Here is a 17,290-nt window from a genome sequence, read left to right as displayed (position 1 = left end):
TACCAAAAGCAAAACTTTTCTTCTGGAAAAATGCGACAGACAGTACAATGTCTTATGCATCCCTAGCCATGTGAACATATTTTCTTTACCTCACAGGTTGATCATAAAAAGTTCCAGAATCATCAGGTACAGCTTCAGGTGTCTGCCGTCTTTCTTCAGGTTCCTCTACTTCTTCCTCAGATTCTAAACAAGGAAAATATATTTAAAATAACTTGTGCTTACTGAATTCACATACACATTCTTGTACAATGTCTACTATAGTCAGATATACTCATCAAACAGAACAAATCAATTCAATAAATTACAGCTTAGATTTGAAGCACAAAATTATACCATCAGCGTGTGTTGGTTCACATGTGAAACTTCACGTCCTATTTCTGGTTACCTAATGAGGCTCTTCCACCCTACTAGCCAAATGGCCTCCAGCACACTACTGCATCTCAGTACCATTAAAGCAGTATGTCAAGTACCTATGTACAACTGTATAAAGTACTTCAAACAATCTGTCACACAACAAATTTGCAAATACTAAGAGACAAGTTTCTATGGGTCTGCTGCACACGCTCCCTGCCTACCGTTTTCAGCTACTCGGCAACTTGAGAAAGAAGCATCTCCTCCCGCAACCAAGGGCAGGCGCACCTTCTCTCACCGCGAACCATGGGGAGGGGGCCTGGCTTTTCTTACGGCAGCCCACCCTGTGTCCTCCAGGCTGGACTTCCGTCCTGTTTGCCTTTTTACTCAGCCCACTCACTCTATAGTCAGTTTCTCCCTAACCCTTTACTTTCACTCTCCAAATAAACTTTGTAAGTGCGATAAATAAATAAGGTATAGATCCCTACACTAGGGGTTCTGTCCCCTTAACACGACTCACTGACTTCGTCCTGTTGTCTTATGGAACTGTGACAAAAATGCTATTACTGCTGTCAATAACAATTCGTGTATATGGTGCTAGGGGCACAGTTCAGCAGCAAAAGTATCTGCCTGACAAGCACAAGGTCCTTGGTTCAATTCTTGGTACTCAAAGAAAGCAATAATAATTCATATACTTAAGTTTAATATCTTCTCCAAACATCCAGGAAGTAAGCAATTGTTAAGTGTCAAAAGTATAAAACCTCATGTCCCAGGATACTAATTATGAAGAACAGAGTACAATGGAAACATTCAAGAAATTTGTATTCTTTTAAAGTCAGTTTGATGCCATTTTAAAGATGTAGACAAGTAAGTGACAGAGTTTCACTACTCACCCTCCTGAGGCTCAGTGACAAAGCCGCCAAAGACCTCATCCTGGTATCTGAAGATATCATTGTGAACATAGAATTTATTTGCAACAGAGCCCTGCAATGCCAACACAAAGTTTCCATTATTCAACAGTCTTTCAAAAAGCCCAATCACAGGTGCCATAAAAAGAATCCAGTGTTCTGTACATTCACTCACACTCCACAACGCATGGAATCATTATGCACTGCACATATGTACTAATAAATTAAAAAATAAAAAAAGCCCAATCTCGCTACCCCAATGGTCTCCATCCACGTATGGGAGACGTGGGTCCTCAGCAAACACTGGGCACTTTCTGGAGACATCTCTACTTTTAAAATACAGGACTGCTACTATCAATAGCTAATGGGTAGAGAGCAAGAGTAATACTAAATACCCTACAAAATAAGAGACAGAAAATTAGACATTGCTGGATAAGCACTGACAGGAGCACTAGGAAGAGTCCCTGTACCATTCCTCCAACCCGTAAGACTCAAATTTCAAAGATAGCTTCTAAAAATACACACCTTCGTTAATGCATTTCATTGTCACAGCAGGAACATGACGACAACACTCACCTCGGGAGCAAGGACAAACGTTTGCATGAACCTCCGCAACGCCTGGTTGTTGTTGGAGAGCAGCCCCATGACCTGGACCACCACGCCGTCGTTGAGTGTAGCATGTGCGTCCACATGACGGATCTTGGTGTGGCAGTTGGTGAAGTTCTGTGACATCACTTTCCTGTGGATTTCCTGAAGATCAAACTAACAGTTAACTCCTTGAAAAACACACAACCCACCCCTGTACCAACTCCCCAGGATGAATATAATCGTTCTGTACTACAAACTTACTAACAAGAAAGTTTTCAAAAGGAATCTTACACAACCTACAACAAACCCAACAGACACAGATAATCCCCTTAAAGTACACAGGCTGGACATGGTGGTACACATCCACAATCCCAGCAATCCAGAGGCTGAAGCAACAGGATGGCTGTGCGTTCAACATCAGCCAGGCTACAAAGTGATCTCAAAGCCAGCCTGCATAGCGAGACTCTTGTCTCAAAAACCAAACGGGCTGGGGGTTCAGCTCAGCGGCACAAGTGCCCGCCTGGCAAGTATGAGGTGCAAAAAAAAAAAGGTCCAATGCAGACAGTCTCCGTTTTGTCCTTGTATAGTCTATGCCCAGCAATCTGTGCCCTTTTAGGTAACTGTCCTGAAGCATCACTGATCAGAAGCTTACAAAGAATGATCTCCATACTGAAACCAAGTGAATGTACCCTACAAAAGTGTGACATGGCATAAGCATTCAAAAAAACTGTCGTACTACTCAGACACTAATTAACCACCAAACTTCTTCAACCAATCTATTAAGCACGTATTCACTTCAATAGTAGGTATCATTTTCCCATTGCTGAAAAGCCTATACAAACTTGGTGTGCGTACTTTCTGTCCATAGACTGCATCTGCAGGTTTCCCATTGGAATCCAATCCTCCGTGGACATAGGAAGAGTTCTTTCCATAAAATCTGTAACAGGAAGATAATTCACTTGTCATCTCCAAATGCCCTAGGAGCAGGTATGCTACAGTTGGGGACTAATGGAGCCCACTTGCAAACAGGAAGACACTGTCTCTGTCCAGCTCCACTTGCAGTCATCTACCCAGACTCTGCTCAGCAACGACAGGGTCATCAGTGAGGCAGAGCGTTTACTTTCTAAGTCACCGGTCCCAGATTTAGGACAAGGAGGTCATGTGGGACGAATGGTGGAGTTTACATCAGGAGGGCCAATCCCTTAAACTGAAGTTCACACTTTAGCTACAGAAAAAGACAGGCAGGCTCCGAGTCCTCCACATCTGAGAATGCGTGTGGGCAGTTCCACAAGGCACTCAGCTTATCCAGGCAGCTTCAGTAGTAGTTTTTGGAGTAGTTTTTAACAATTTCTGCTGATGGAATAACAACTTCGGACTTTAATCCCTACAGTTTTAATTCATCTTTGTCTTCAAATATTGTTTCCATTAAAACATCAATCTCATCAGAAAAACTACACACAATAAAATCTCAATCTAGGGATAACTATTATTAGTGTTTCTCTCTCTTCTAAATATAAACATTTCTCACTATATTGTTCAGGTTGTTCTTAAACTCGCTCTGTAGCCCAGGCTGGCATCACATGTGGCCATCTGCCTGCCTCAGCTTCCCCAGTGCTGGGGTCATCATGCACCACCATGTCTGGCATTAACTTTTGTTAACAAAGAGGTACCTTTATATTTTATATAAAGGTATTTTATATAGAAGGTTATTTTATATCCTGATTCAACCTTCCTTAACCCTCTGCCTTCTTATTCCTGAAACTACTAAAAACAGGCAGGGGTAGTGGCACACGCCTGTAATCCCAGTAGTCAGGAGGTTGAGGCAGGAGGATCATCACAAGTTCAAGGCCAGCCTGCGCTGCATAGTGAGACCTAGTCTCATAAAAAAAGAAACCATAAAAATAAACTATTAAAAGGACACAATTGCACCAGAAAATTGATGAACTGCTGGCTTAAGCACTTTTCGCTCTAAAAGGCACCTATGCACATCGCAGACAGAGAAACGGGGAGCAGGGACAGGGCGGCACACTCCAATCCCAGCACCCAGATGGGTCCCTGTGAGTGGTGCAAGGCCACCTGGCTACGGAGAGCTGCAAGGCCAGCCTGAACTGCACACTAAGCCTTGGCGCGGGAAAGAAAAAGTAAACGTGGGCTGAGGGGATAAATCCTGAATAACAATAAAGACAAGAAATACAGTAATGCCTTCATTAGGTTCTTTCAAATCCTCTTTTTTAAAACTACAAATTTGTAGTTCGATCCCTGGTACCGATAAAAACGAAAAAGACCAAAAAAAAAAAAAAAAAAAAAAAAAAAAACTACAAATTTGTAACTTCTAAAAGCATAAAACAACAAAAAAGCAGAATCGAGATAAAGAGCAGTTTACACCATTTGGAGGCTTGTTCTACCCCTTAGTGGACATGTATCCTCAGCTTCCAAGTCCTAAACGCCTACATCTACAATTACTATGCCTTACGAAATGGTAAAAACGAAAAACAGGTTAAGTGTTTAGAAATAAGGGGCCCCCAAAAAAGCATTTTCATTTTCAGAGCAAACCCAATTGTGGCCTGAAAATGAACTTACAAATTTTCTTTCATACCTCATAATCGAATAACATGTTGTTCAAACTATAAAGAAAATATAGCTCTGGTTTAGCACATACACACCTATAACAACACGCAATTTTTCTACAAGTCCACATAAGACAGTTTTATACAAAGCAACTCTGTAAAAGTAAGTATGGGGTAATCTGCATTATCAGAGAACTAAATCCAGTATGCTGTTCCTTTTTAGCCACAAAAATTAACATGATACAGGTGTCGCCTGGAAAAGTGACCTCAAGGGCCAGGGATTTAGCTCAGTGGCACAGCACCTGCTTGGCAAGCACAAGGCTGTGCATCTGATTGCCAGTACCAAAAAAACAAAAAAGAAAAGTGACCCCAGATTATCAAGTCACCTAAAAAGAACAGTTCTGAAGCAAATCTGTATCCACACAGAAAAACTGTTCAGTGTATTAGCAGAAATTTCCATCATCTGTACTTTTTGCTGTGCTAGAACTGAACCCAGGGTCTCTTGTATGGCAACTATCCGACCACTGAGGTACATTCTCAGCCTTACAAGTCGTTTTTTTGTTTTTTTTTTTTGGTGGAGGGGTTGTTTGGTTCTGTTTTTTGCATCAGGGTCTCACTATGTAGTTCAGGCTAGCCTCCAACTCACAGCAATCTTCCTGCCTCAGCCTCCCAAGTGCTCAGATTACAGGTGTGCACTACCATGCCCAGCTACCTTCTCAAATTTTATACATCTGTGCTTTAACTTGTAACAAGCATACATTGTTTCTACTAAAAAGATATTCAAATTTTTAAAAGCACAGTAACACAAAAACAAGTCCTTGAACCTAATTTTCTTCTTCTCTCTCTTTTCAGAGAGGAGGTCTTATGATAAAATTAGGGTTGGGCCAGAGCTTGCTCTGCAGTTCACCTCCAACTTGAACTGTAGTAACTTTCCAAGTGAGAGAATTAAGGGCAAGCACGACCACAGCCACTTTCAATACATTCTCTTCCTAAATACTGGGTGACCATCTGCTACGGTTTGGGTCTAGATATCCCCTCAACGCCACCCGAGGTCATAGAGCTTTTCCTTCAGAGGTAGCTGAAGCTAGTCTGTGTGACTGATTCGCAGTGCAACACTGGGGTCAAGGGTGGGCAACGGTTGGGCCAGTCCACTGACTGAATTGTCCCTGCCCTAATCCTGGTAGACTGCACACAACAGAAGGGAAATAAAGAGGCTTGTTTAGCTCTCCCTTGTTGCCTCTGTATCATCCACCTCCATGCCCTGCGCCATGGAGCCAGCCGAGTATGGACTGAACAAAGCCTCCACAAACTGTGAGATAAATAAACCTTTCCGCCCTTTAACTTCAGGTGCCTGAAAGAAAAGCACCTAAGACATATCCTTTTACATGTTTAGACATTACTTTCTGATACAAGTTCAGGTGAAGAATATTTCTCTAATACATCATTTAAAAAGTTGTCTTGTGTGACAGGCCTGGTGACACACACTTGTAATGCCAGCACTGTGGGTGGCTGAGGTAGGAGGACCCCAAGTTTGAGCCCAACACAGGCAACTTAGCAAAATCCCGTCTCAAAATAAAAAATACAAAAAAGGGGTGGAGACGCAGCACAGTGTGAAGGTTCAAACTGCAGCTGTCACGCAGCATCCTACAAGGTTTGTGGCGGGGAGCAGGAGCGTGTCCTAGACAGCGTGAGGTGAAAAGCGCCGTACCGGTGCAGCATGTCCGGGGCCTGGTTCAGCAGCGTGTAATACTGTCTCACAAACTCCCGCCCGACCAGCAGGGGACTCGGCTTCTCCATCACCATTGCTTTGGTCAAGTCAACCTGGGGGGAAAAGTTAACATCCAGTTATGTCTAATCTGAAAACAAACTCCTACATGACACAGTTTGTTTTTTGGTGGTGCTACTACATAGCTGAACACAGGGCCTTCACAGAGCTACACCCCCATGTAATTTTTACTTTGACACAAGGTCTCCACAAGTTGCCCACCTGCATGATCCTCCTGCTTCAGCCTCCCAAAGTGTTGGGATCACAGGCATGCACCACCAGGCCTGGTTCTATTCGCTTGAACATGATGGGCAACATGAAATTTGATCATTTGAAAACAGGCAACTTAAAGAGAGGGGTTTACTTTAATCTAGTTCACGTATGGGTTTTTTCCTTTCCTCTGAGAGGCGAGGGTCACACTATGTTGCTCTGACCATCCTCCTGCCTAACAGCACACTTAGCTCCTGTAATTCTTCCTCAGTGCTTTTAATAAAAGTGCAGCCCCTGTCACACTAGGTTTGCCTGCAGCCACAGTAAGGACAGCAGTAGGAAAAATACACGGATCCTACAGTAATACACACAGGGCCAGGGACACCACACCTGCCTGTGGGGAAATTAACAACCTTTAAAACTGAATTCTGGGGGCTGGGGATTTAGCTCAGCGGCATAAGCACCTGCCTTGCAAGAAGGCAGTCGTGAGTTCCATCCCCAGTACCGATGAAAAGGAAAAAGACAAAAAAAAAAACCTGAATTCTGTGTACTTTACTCAAGTATATTACACCTAAAAACCCCTGAAGTGCTTCCACACTAAAAAAAAAAAATCCTAATACATGTGAGTAATTACAGGTCTGCTCGTGGGGTGCTGGGGAAGGAACCCAGGGCCTCACATTCGGTGCTCTCCCCATCCAGGCCCGGCAGAACAAACACCAGAGCTAAGCACCCTGGAGAGCAGGGATACCTCTCAGCCTTTTGGTGGTGAGACTACCTGCCAAAAATTGTGTAAATAATGATTATTTTCAGTTTAGAAAAAGTAGCTTTTAATCATTCTCAGTAAAATGAGAATGCATGAAATTTTTGCAACTTGAGTCCTGAAGGACTAGAATCCACATAAATAATCTGTATCAATTCTAATTAGTTTTATAAAACCTTTTGATCCAAATATAAAATACAAACATGCCTTGTAACAATTTCTTAAAAACTGTTTAATCTCACTCTTACATCATTCTGAATTCTATCAAATCTAAAATAATAAAAGTAAGCAAACAAGTAAATTCACCAGAGAAAGGACAGTTACCAGTTCTCTCTAGCTCTTCTTTTAAAAAAGCTGTGCCTTTCAAGGAAAGCGCATGCACCTAACCTTTCAGAGTTCCAAGATTCCTCCCTCCTCCCCCAGGCTCTCTCCCCTTCAGGAGCAGGAAGGCATGTCTGCACTGCAGGCTCCCCTGGGAAGCACACTCTCAAACCAGGAGCACAGGACAAGCCACTGTTGTTCCTTCAACGGTCAACAGCAACTCCTTCCACAATAATGGCTTGGTACTTTCTCAAAGAGCATGGTGGGGGCCGCCTACAATCCCAGCACTCAGGAGGCTGAGGCAGGAGGACTGCCAAGAGGCCAGCAGAAGCTACACAGTGAGTTCAAGGTCAGCCTGGACTACACAGCAGGGATCCTGTCTCAGAATAAAAAGGAGGAAAAAAAAAAGTGTAACTGGCAGTTATCACTTACTACAAAACACTTCCCAACCGAACCTCAGACATTTTTTGAGGCAGGGTCTCACCGTGCATAGTTCAGACTAGCTTTCAACTCTGACCCTCCTGCCTCAGCCTAAATGCTGGACTGCAGGCATGCACCACCACACCCCGCTACCTCAGCTTGCTTATTAAACGAGTCAGTACCAACTCCCAGCAAGCAGGCAGGAAAAGAAGCCCCAGCACAAGTGCTGAAGACAGAGCAACTGGTACCACCACAGCGGAGAACCAGATGCAGTGAGCTGCCTGCGTTTTCATCTGCTCTTCTCCTCAGCCCTGAAATGTTGGGACAACACAGCTGGTTATTTTTGTGATTTAATGCTGACAAATCTAGCAATTCCAGACCCATCCAGGAAAAAGGAACACTCACTTGTGTAAGACAAAAACAGAAGGTTGGGCATGATAGTGCACACCTATAACGCCAGCACTCAGGAGGCTGAGGCAGGGGGATTGCCTCATGTTCGAGGCCAGCCTGAACTTCATAGTGAGGCCTTATCTCAAAAATCCAAAGAAACAAATAAAAGATAAACAGAACTGCTGGCCTTCTTGTGTAACAGCCCACTTGTCCATCGAATGGAAGATACAGGATAGACTCTGCCTTCATCCCAATGGAAACTCCTTCCCTAAACTATCTGACACATGCTACAATAAGATTTAAAACTATCAGTAATTGCAGCAGATTAACTGGAGTATAAAATAGGAATGCTCTGTGCAAACCAAAACACTGGACTGTAACCCTGTTTGTAGCTGTCAGAAAGTTATGGACTAGAGCTACTAGAGCTTAAAAGCAATGTCAGTATAAAAGACAATTTTAAAATAAAAAGGCTGAGCCGGGCGTGGTGGCTCACGCCTGTAATCCCAGCACTCGGGAGGCTGAGGCAGGAGGATCGTTGCAAGTTCCAGACCAGCCTAGGCTACAGAGTGAGCTCAAGGCCAGTCTGAACTGCATAGCGAGACCCCGTCTCAAAAGACAAATAAATAAATAAAATAAAAAGGCTGGAGGGCACAAGTCCAAAATGCCTTGTACTGGAGAGGCTGAGGCAGGAGGATGGCAAGTTCAAAGCCAGCCTGCACAAATTAGTGAGACTGTGCCTCCAAATAAAGCAAAAAGAAGTGGAGGTACAGCTAAGCATTCCGAGTTTAATATGCAGTACTCAAAAAGACCGAAGCTGGCTGCCAAACACATACAGTATGACAGCCTGAAATACTCAAATTATTTTATTAAGTTACACAAAGCAATACTAAATATTACTCAAAGATACACACACAAATGGACTTTTATTAAGTTTGGTGTAAAAATGGACATGCAGCAATAACAGCATTCAGAGCTGGGTGTGGTGGCTCACGCCTGTAATCCTAGTACATGGGAAGCTGAGGCAGTAGGACTGCTGCATACTTGACACCAACTTGAGCTACAAAGAGAGCTCAAGGCCAGCCTGAACTGCATAGTAAGACCCTGTCTCAAAAGACAAAAGAAAAAAAAAGTGTTCAGAAACATACCCAGGTGGATATGGTAGCACATGCCTATAATCCCTGCATGTGCCAGCCTGGGCTACACAATGAGCTTTTTAAAAAAAAAAAAAAAAGGTGCAATACAAGCCAATCCTAGTTTTTCAGTAACCTCTGGGTTTTTTTTTTAAATATATTTTGGGGGGAGGTTGTTTTTGCTTTTCTGAGTCAGAGTCTCCCTACTTAGCCCAACTGGCCTTGAACTCACAGGGATCCTCCTGCTTCAGCCTTCCAAGTGCTGAGATAATACGCATATGCCACTACATCTGGGTGTGGGATTTTTGAAAGGACGTTCTCCGGTACTTTTCCAATAATGGTGCTTCAGAATTTCGCTTGACCCTGTGGGAGACAACTCCAGTGACTCCCCTTGAATGCAAAACAATTGTGGCAACTTTGATTCTATGGAGACTTCTTTCCTTATACTGATATGTGGAGCTGGCTATGCTATTCTTTTCTCTTCAATTGGCTCTAAGCATTGTAAATAAGGCTAGTGGGGCATTTCTGCAAAATGCAGAGATGAGGACATGCAGAAAGATCAATTTGTACAATTCAATTAAGGTAGCAACTGAATTGTTTTAGGAGGCTGTTGCTTGGGTTTCTGATTTGTAAACTTCTGTGCCCTGGGGAGTCATGGCCTCTTTACCTTGAGGCTCATACCAGCTGACATTCCTGGAGCTAATGGCTCTAACATCCTGCCAGACAGCAAGCACTATGCAAGGAGACTGACTGTCTGATAGCTTTAGCGATTACATACCAGTACTTCAGCTACCTTCATTTGCAATGCTTAGAGCCAGTTGAAGAAAGAAGAAAATAACATCCTCAGCCCTGTACATATCAGTGTAAGGAAATCAGTCTCCATATAATCAATGTTGCAGCAATTGCTCTGCATTCAAGAGGAGTCACTGGAGTTGTTTCCCACAGACCCAGTCAGGCATCACCAAGCATGATGGTGGTCTGCTGAGAGCCCCCACCACTCCTCGCCTGGATGCTGCTGTTTCCTGAGGTCCCAGCTCCTCTCTCCAAACTGTCTTCTGACACAGGTGCCATGGACACATCATAGAAACCAATTATGCCAAACTCTTATAAAAATTCTAGAAGCTGGGCAAGTGGCAGACTACACTCCTGTAACTCCAGGTCTCTGGAAGGCTGAGGCAACAGAACTGGTAAATTCAAGCCCTGACTTTAAGGAGACCCTGTCTCAAAACAAAAAGAATGCCAGTGTGTTACAGCTTCAGGGCATGACCCTGGATTCAATTTCAGGTATGACAGAAAGGAAAAAAAATCTAGGAAAAATCCACAATGACAGAAACATGGATCTCCTGCAAGCAGGAAGAGGACAACCCACAGGAAAGAGAACGTAAGGAAGCTGGGGTAAACCGCTTCATTACCTTCTGTGTGGTTTCTCGGTGTGCGCATGCCTACAATTTACCATAATTTTACCTCAGTAAAGCTGTTTTCTAACTGCATTTTAATGTCACTGAGAGGGTGAACAGGGGTCTGCGCACTGAGCTACATTCCCAACCCTGACTGTATTTGGGTAGGGTCCCCTATGTTGCCCAATTGCCCAGACTGAGCACAAACTTTCCAAGCAACTTTCGGCCTCCCACAGTACTACGGTTAAGTGGTATTTGAAAAAGTGTTTTACCCCATAAGCCCAGGGAGGTGGTCTGGCAAGAATCCTCACCTGGGTACAAAGGGCTCCAGGTTCAGCCCACAGCACATTATGGCTACTTATGCCCGAAGCTCTTAGGCACTGGGAAAAGCTCTGAGACAGTAACTGGCTGTGGGCTGCAGCTAGCTATGAATTTAGGAAGGTAGTCATAACCCTGAAGGGTGTTTCTCCCTCGCCCTCTTCCTGTCCCTCTCTGCTCCCTGGCCACCAAGTCACAAGCAGTTCTTAGCCCAGGCCCTTCGCCAGGCCCTTCCTGAGCACAGTGCCCGACTCAGACTGAAACTACCTCCCAAACCAGGAGCCCAAACAGACCCCACTGAAGGGCTGGGTGTCAGGTCCTGGCAGAGAGTACAGGCGAGTACTACAGGAAAGACACAATAAAGGTCTCTAGGAGAGAAGAAGATGGAAACTGTAGAAAAAAAATTTTAATCTTTAAAAGCAGTCCAAGGGCGTGGGATTTAGCTCAGTGGCACTGGGCAATGCCTGGCAAGCATGAGGTCCTGAGTTTGATTCCTGGTACCTAAATAAATAGATGCAATCCAAAATGCTATCAAATTTGAGTACAATGACATTTAAAGTCTTTTTATTTTATAAATGTATCAAGAACACAGTAGGAAAACAGCCTGGCGGTAGGTGTTTTAAGAGGCTGAGGCAGGACCACTGTCTCAAGTTCAAGGCCAGCTTCTGAACTGCATGGGGAGACCCTGTCTCAAAAAGACAAAAAAGAAGCAGCACGGGCAATTTCAGTGACTCAAAAAGATGTATCTTAGAAATGAAAAAGTAAAAAATGGGATGTAGCTCAATGTGACAGCTCAGAGTCAACCCTCAGTAGGAGAAAAAACCAACCTCCAAACCTAAGGGGAAAAACTGCACAAGTCCAGCAATACCAGTATATATGTTTCAGGGTTACACATGTACCCAAGTATTTGAAACTCAGTTACCTAAATTCCAAGTGAAACAACAATGTCTCCCCAGACCCAGGGAAACCTTCCCAGGCAAGGCCAGGCAGCAGCACCAGGCAGATCTGCGTCCCCATGCTCCCAGCAGCACCTGCTGCTCCGCTCAGTGTTCTCCCTGACAGGCCCTTGGAAACAGATGATGCCAAGCAGTCAGCCTCAAATACTGGGTACTTAACGCAAGAACAAAAATGCTCTGCAGGCAAAGCATGGAACCCTTGCACGAGCAGGACCTAGTTCAAGGCCAGGGAGAGAATGTCCCAAAAAGCAAAAGAAGAAAGTGCTGGTTAAAAAAAGGGAAAACTATCAAAAAACCACAAAAGACAATGCTGAAATAATGTGGGCAACAAAGTAAGTAAAAAGCCGTAATACTTGATACAGTCCAAAGTCCATAGTGATTATATAAATCACTGAACAGACATTAAGTCTCCCTTACAAAGAATTCAAAGTAACAAGGAGTGAGAAGTCAATAATCACCATTAGGCACCAGGAGTAACTTCTAAACTCTGGGCTTCCTAGCACACATCCACCTAGAGTAATTCTACCATGCAAGAGGCTGAGGCAGGAGGGGACTACCATGAGCTCAAGGCCAGCCCCAACTACATAGTGAGATTCTGTCTCCAAAAAACCTATCTCAGTCCAAAAAAGCAGTTTTCTCTGACTCACCTTTAATTTTAACTTTTATTAGATACCTAAAACTATAGCACATATGCCAAAAAGCACTGCTATAAAAATCTCAAGATTCCATTTACTCACAGGCCAAAGCCTATGAGACAATGTATATTGCTTTTTGCTGCTGCTTTTTTTTTTTTTTTTTTTTTTTTTTTTTTTTTTTTTTTTTTTTTTTTTAAGATAGGGTCTCACTATGTAACCCAAGCTGGCCTCAAATTCACTGCCAACCTCCTGCCTCAGCCTCCCAAGGGCTGGGACTGTAGGTGTACCCCACCACATCCAGCTGTTCCTGCTTTTTGCTTTTAACACAAGCTTTCCAGTGTCACTCTTTGCAGCTTTCAAACCTCTCTCCTACCTTGTAATTCAAGTCTTCCCAAATAAGGCAGGATAAAGTGTCTACAAACAAACAAAGAGCAATCAGAAAGTTGATTTTTGAAACACAAAAATATAAACCATGTGAGCTGCCAGAGGGGATCACTCCTGCAAGTGGGACTCCAGTTGCTGACTCTAAATTTAACTCAGAGTTTGGAAGGACAGTATAGGTTTTTCCACTAACTGCTGACAACTCACTGGAGCTGGGGGAAGGGCTGTTTTTTTTTTGATCTCCATACTTTTACAATTATTCCCTTGTAAAGTCAGGAGAGCTTAAAGACAATGGAAAAGCACATGAAATTAAACGAAGAGCACAACCTTTAAAAAACAAAACCAGTATGCCAGAATGTTAAGACTATATAAGGGGCAGTTTCATTAAATTGACAAAAAGCAAAATTTGACTTTAGTCAGTTAGGCTGTAGGGACTGAACTCTCCACCTTGTACTTGCCAGGCAGGTGCTTGTACCACTGAGGTAACTTCTCAGCTCTAAACTGCATCTTTTAACACTGGCCTCATCCAACCAAAGAACCACATGCATTCACAAACCTGTAAAAATGTAATACCTAACTTGTGCCTTTTATTTCCTATGTGAGGTACTAAAATAGCTTTTATAAAAATCCATAATGTGAACAAAACTACTTTAAAGTAAGCCAATAATAAACATTACCAAAGTCTCCTAATGTTCCTGAAGTGAACTAGCAACTGAAAATAGCAAACAGGCTATGAGTTAGAAAACAAAGAACTGCCAATTGTTCCACCTGTTAGCTTACTTTGAAAGGCATGGTGGTTCAACAGAAGTAACCTATGACCTGGCTGGGTAGACAGAGACCCTAAGTTTTATGACCCCAATCTGCTTCAGTTGCCCTGACAAACTGATGATGTGTAGGTGATCATTCAGTTCAGTATCAATTTTGGAAATAATTGCAACATTCACATTCCCACCCAAATAAGAACCATTTACCACAGGCCAAGATAGTACAGTGTTTTCCTTAATATTTGAAGGTGATCACAATAAAATTTTCTCTCAGTTAACATGGAGCATAACTTCATATGTTTTTTTGCTGGTGCAATGGTAAGAATAGCTAAATGAACTTAGTTTAAATGTAGGTCATAGTGTTTTGTTTTGGAGACAAGTTCTCACTATGTAGTGCTGGCTGGCTTCACACTTGAGGCAATCCTCCTGCCTCAGCCCAGGGCAGGGACCTTGTGCACCACCATGCCCAGATATCATAGTGTGTGAACATTTAATAATATCTTAAATATTAAACAAAAAAACTAGCATTAGTTTTTCTCCAAGTCTAAATGAACAGAGACACAAGTCAAGTTCAAGTAAAACTATGTTATACTCTTAAAGCAATCTGTTATTTATGGCAGCAATAATAACATGTGCACCCAGTGTTTTAATCTTTTATACACTGCTTTCTAGTAAGAGAAAATAACTGCTGAACAGAAACACATAAAATTTTCTCAATCTGTAATCTTTTTGAAACTTCTTTAAAAAGGATGTGCAATTTCTCCTGACTGTAAACTCACACATGTGCTCACCCACACACATGCAAAGATTGATCCTGAAAAGCATCTGTACATTTCTTTTAAAAAACAGGCGAAAAGTCATTCAAATAAAAGTTAGCCCTTAAGGGCTAGTCTCAAAATCTGCTATAGTTTTGTTTATAAAGTACAAACGCTGACATAAAGTTCAATGACAAGATATAAAAATAGAACACTTACTACAAAACCAAAGAGTATAGTAGTTTTAAAATACTGTAGTCCAAATTGAATGCTGATGTCTTGTGCGCTGGGTGAATCTTCGATTTGGGGACCAGAATGAGCAATGTATGGACCACTGTTGACCCCGACTGATGGGTGTGAAATTTTGATGTAGCTTTTTTGGAATAAAATAGATTTTGAAAAAAATTAAAACTACAATGCTGTAGTCCAAACAGGCGTGGTTGTGCATGCCTGTAATCCCAGCACCCAACAGACTGAGGCAAGTTCGAAACCAGCCTGTGCTACAAAGTGAATTCAAGGCCAGCCTGAGCTGCATAGTGAGACCCTGTCTCAAAAATCCAAACTAAATAAATAGTCAAATACTGTAATCTGAAATACGGTTAGTGTTCAAGGAAACAAACTCAAGTCCTTGCAAGGAAGGTGTCTTTCTTCACACACAAGAACTTGGAGTAGATGCTAAAAAAAGTGACTGAAAATAGGAAAGGCCTCTCCACAGAAGATCCCAACTGCAAGGGCACTGTGTAAAACCAGGTCATCATCTCCACTCCAATCTCAAATCTTAACCCAGATTCCAGAAAGATACGAAACCCGAAACTCGGCATTTTGGACCTCACTTTGTTCAATCTTTTCAAAAATCTTTCCCCAAAAGCCTCTTCTGATTAAAATACAAGCCTGGCATGGTGGTGCACACCTATAAGCCCAGCACAAGGAGGCTGTAGTTCGAATGCTGAGAAATCGAGGCCATCCTGAACTACACAAGGAGTCTGTCTCAAAAGGAAAAGCAGAGTGCCAGGTCTAGTGGTACACATCTTTAACCCCAGCTCTTTGGGAAACTGAGGCCGGAGAAGCCCAAATTGGAACCCAGCCTGCGCAACGTAGTGAGGCAGCCAGACCCTCAAAATGACAGAGCTAGTTGAGTGTGGTGTCACATGCCTGTTAATCGCAGCATGAAGGAGGCTGAGGCAGGAGGATGGCTCTGAGGCCATTTTTGAGGTCAGCCTGGGTCACACTTGAGTTCAAGGCCAGTCCCAATAACATAGAGAGAATCTGCCTCCAAAAAAAAAGCAAGTAAATAAAACATAGAAAAAAGGTTTAGCAAGGCAGCCTGGGGCAAAGGTTCTGAGTTCGATTCCCAGTCCCGCAAAAACAAACAAAATTAAATTTCTTAAAAAGGAGGAAGGGAAAAAGATGCACGCGCGGCCACCCGAGGCTAACGTTTTTAGGGAGGGAGATTCCCGTCCCCCGACCGGGGTTCGCGATCGCCGGCGCTCACAAGGCCGACCCTTCGGCAGGGGCCGGCACAGCCACCACGAGCCGCACCGTCGCGACGCGCGGGCCTAAGCCTGCCTTCCCCTTTGTCACCGGCCCGTAGGCCGGAAGCGCCTGATACCGGCTCACCGGGCGCTCAGCGCCCGCCTGCTCTGCGCGAGGAACAGGGGCGCGAGCCCGGGCCGCCGAGGACCAAACCAGGAGCAAGACCGAGGGCAGGTAGAGCCGGCCGCGTGGGGCCTCGGGACGTAAAAAGCGTCCTGCGGCGGGGGTGGCGGCCGCGCTCGCTCCCTCCCCGCGTGGCCGTTGAACGCGGCGCGCGCGCGCGCGCGGCGGACTCGGCCACGCGCCCCAGGCGGCGCGGGTTGGGGGGGGCCGCGTGCCCGTTGCGCGCTCCGGCGGCCGTTGGGGTTGGGGTGGAGGAACGCGGTTCGCGCGGCCGTTCCGCACACTTCTCTCACGACGACCGCTCCGCCTCGTCCTGGTCCACAGGCCGCCCACTGCGCCCACACCCCGGCGTACCTGCGCGGCTGAGCGGGCGAGGAACAAGCTCTACTACACGGCGCGAAAGGTGGCAGAAATCCCTCACGCAAGTGCGTCCGCACACACGCGTGCTCCGCCGCCGGCGTATATAACTGCGCCTCAGCCTAACATGATGTGGCCCGGTCAGGCGAGCGTGTGACCAATCCAAACCGCGTCCTCTGAGCTTCTCGGACAACAATTGGGTATTGACTCAGGATGAAGGTGTGGCTCTTGATTGACTTTGAGTCAAACCTATGACACTCTGAGGACCTCGCGTCCCTAGTAAGGGATTGGCATTAAGAAACACCAATAACTGTAAACCGTACTGAAAAAGAGGACGGCAGTTCGCTGACTGATACCGGTACTAGCCAGTAACTGCACGGAGCTGTTTTTATTGGTTAAACCGCCTCCCATTGGGCGGAGATCCGTGTTCCGTACATGTGCGGTTGCTCTACAAGGTGGGGCCCGTGTACTTTGGGGAAGTAAACCCCACGCAACTAAGAGGTGGGAGCCAGAGAAGTCGAGTTAGCCCGCTGGCCAATCGTAAGGCAGGAAGGAGCTGATTGACACGGGGGTTGGACGGTTCCAAAGAGACAGAGCCCGAGGGCCGTGGTTCCCTCTGGGGTGGTTAATGAGACGCTGGGCTCGCTGCGACTTGCGTCCT

At 44.5% G+C, this 17,290-nt stretch overlaps 1 protein-coding gene across 2 annotated transcripts in view; it reads right to left on the bottom strand.

Annotated features, from left to right (window-relative positions):
- G3bp1 (G3BP stress granule assembly factor 1) overlaps window positions 1-16,779 on the bottom strand; it is a 29,629-nt gene extending 12,850 nt beyond the window's left edge. The window contains exons 1-7 of one of the 2 annotated variants that reach the window (XM_005001269.4): window positions 16,627-16,745; window positions 13,090-13,130; window positions 6,123-6,235; window positions 2,703-2,784; window positions 1,836-2,009; window positions 1,245-1,335; window positions 90-183 (exon numbers count right to left, since the gene is read on the bottom strand). In XM_005001269.4, the coding sequence (XP_005001326.1) occupies window positions 90-183; window positions 1,245-1,335; window positions 1,836-2,009; window positions 2,703-2,784; window positions 6,123-6,217 (536 nt within the window). In that variant the 5' untranslated portion in view covers window positions 6,218-6,235; window positions 13,090-13,130; window positions 16,627-16,745. Of the gene's footprint in view, window positions 1-89; window positions 184-1,244; window positions 1,336-1,835; window positions 2,010-2,702; window positions 2,785-6,122; window positions 6,236-13,089; window positions 13,131-16,626 lie in introns of both variants that reach the window. The other variant, XM_003464477.5, reaches the window with a different exon arrangement.
- Window positions 16,780-17,290: the final 511 nt, after the last annotated feature.

This window comes from Cavia porcellus, unplaced genomic scaffold, assembly GCF_034190915.1.
Source record: "Cavia porcellus strain 051 isolate PalLab524CR breed Dunkin Hartley unplaced genomic scaffold, mCavPor4.1 scaffold_19, whole genome shotgun sequence".
NCBI classification, from domain to species: Eukaryota; Metazoa; Chordata; class Mammalia; order Rodentia; family Caviidae; genus Cavia; species Cavia porcellus.
This window is presented reverse-complemented; position numbering and strand designations above follow the sequence as displayed.